Consider the following 1,164-nt stretch of genomic DNA (forward strand, 5'->3'; position numbering starts at 1 on the left):
GGTCAAGAAGCTGAAGCGCTGCTTCAATTGCTTAAGCGCCTCACATTCCGCCACGGAATGTAAGAGCAAATTTTCTTGTCGCACTTGCAGTAAGCGACATCATTCGATGCTGCACGCGGATTCGGATTCTGAGACCGACCAGTTGGCTCCGCCAGCCAACGAACCATCGCCCACCTCGCCGTCGCCTACCGTGGCGGTCAATTCATTGCTTGCGGCCTCGACTTCGCGCCCGCGATCGCAGGTCCTCCTCGCCACCGCGCGCGTCAGGGTGGAGGGCGACTCGGGTCGTTGCGTGGTCGCGCGTGCTCTGATCGATCAGGGCTCCGAGGCCACCTTCATCTCCGAAGGCTTGGCTCAAACCTTGCGAACTCGCCGAATTCGACGGCCTGTCTCGATTTCAGCAGTGGGGGGTGCTCAAGTCGGCACGGTGCGACATGCCGCTCAGATAACGGTGAGCCCCGTCGCTACCGCGAATCCGTCGTTTTCGACGACGGCGCTCATTCTCCCGTCGCTTACGTCCTACGCTCCTCGCCGAGTGTCGACGATGTCGGCATTCTCTCACCTCTCTGACTTGCCGTGGGCGGATCCGCATCCGACCTGCTCTGATCCCATCCAAGTCATCATTGGCGCTGACCTCTACAGCGACCTTATTCTTAGTGGTATTCGGAAGGGAAACTCCGGCCAGCCAATCGCGCAAAACTCCGTCTTCGGGTGGATAATTTCCGGCCCGCTTCCCGCGGTAGCGGAACACGTGCCTTCACACACTTCGGTGCAACTCTGTACCTTCGATGTCTCTCTGTCGGAGGATCTCCAGCGATTTTGGGAGATCGAGGAGCTTCCCCCTTCTCAGATCCTCTCGCCTCAGGATGAGCAGTGCGAGAATCATTTCCGCGAGACCCATTCTCGAGACGACCGCGGTCGATACGTCGTTCGTTTGCCCTTCAAGGCGCCTCCTCCTATCGATATCGGGCGTTCTAAGCAATCTGCCGATCGAATGCTGCAATCCCTGCTCCATCGTTTCAAATCGCAGCCGGAATTGGAGAGCGATTATCGGGACTTCATGCGCGAATATGAACGCCTCGAGCACATGCGGCCGATCTCGGAAACGCCTTGCTCCCGAAGCCAAGCGGTGTACATCCCGCATCATCCGGTCTTTCGCGCCGA

General features: G+C 58.7%; 1 protein-coding gene across 1 annotated transcript; it reads left to right on the forward strand.

The window, feature by feature from the left end:
* Positions 1-90: 90 nt before the first annotated feature.
* Positions 91-1,150, forward strand: LOC105565880 (the record flags this gene model as incomplete). The annotated part of the gene is made up of 1 exon (XM_012019469.1): positions 91-1,150. A coding segment is annotated over one exon (1,060 nt), but the record flags the coding sequence as incomplete, so codon positions are not given.
* Positions 1,151-1,164: the final 14 nt, after the last annotated feature.

The sequence above is a fragment of the Vollenhovia emeryi genome, unplaced genomic scaffold (genome assembly GCF_000949405.1).
Source record: "Vollenhovia emeryi isolate VEMERY1.0 unplaced genomic scaffold, V.emery_V1.0 DF950788.1, whole genome shotgun sequence".
NCBI lineage: Eukaryota > Metazoa > Arthropoda > Insecta > Hymenoptera > Formicidae > Vollenhovia > Vollenhovia emeryi.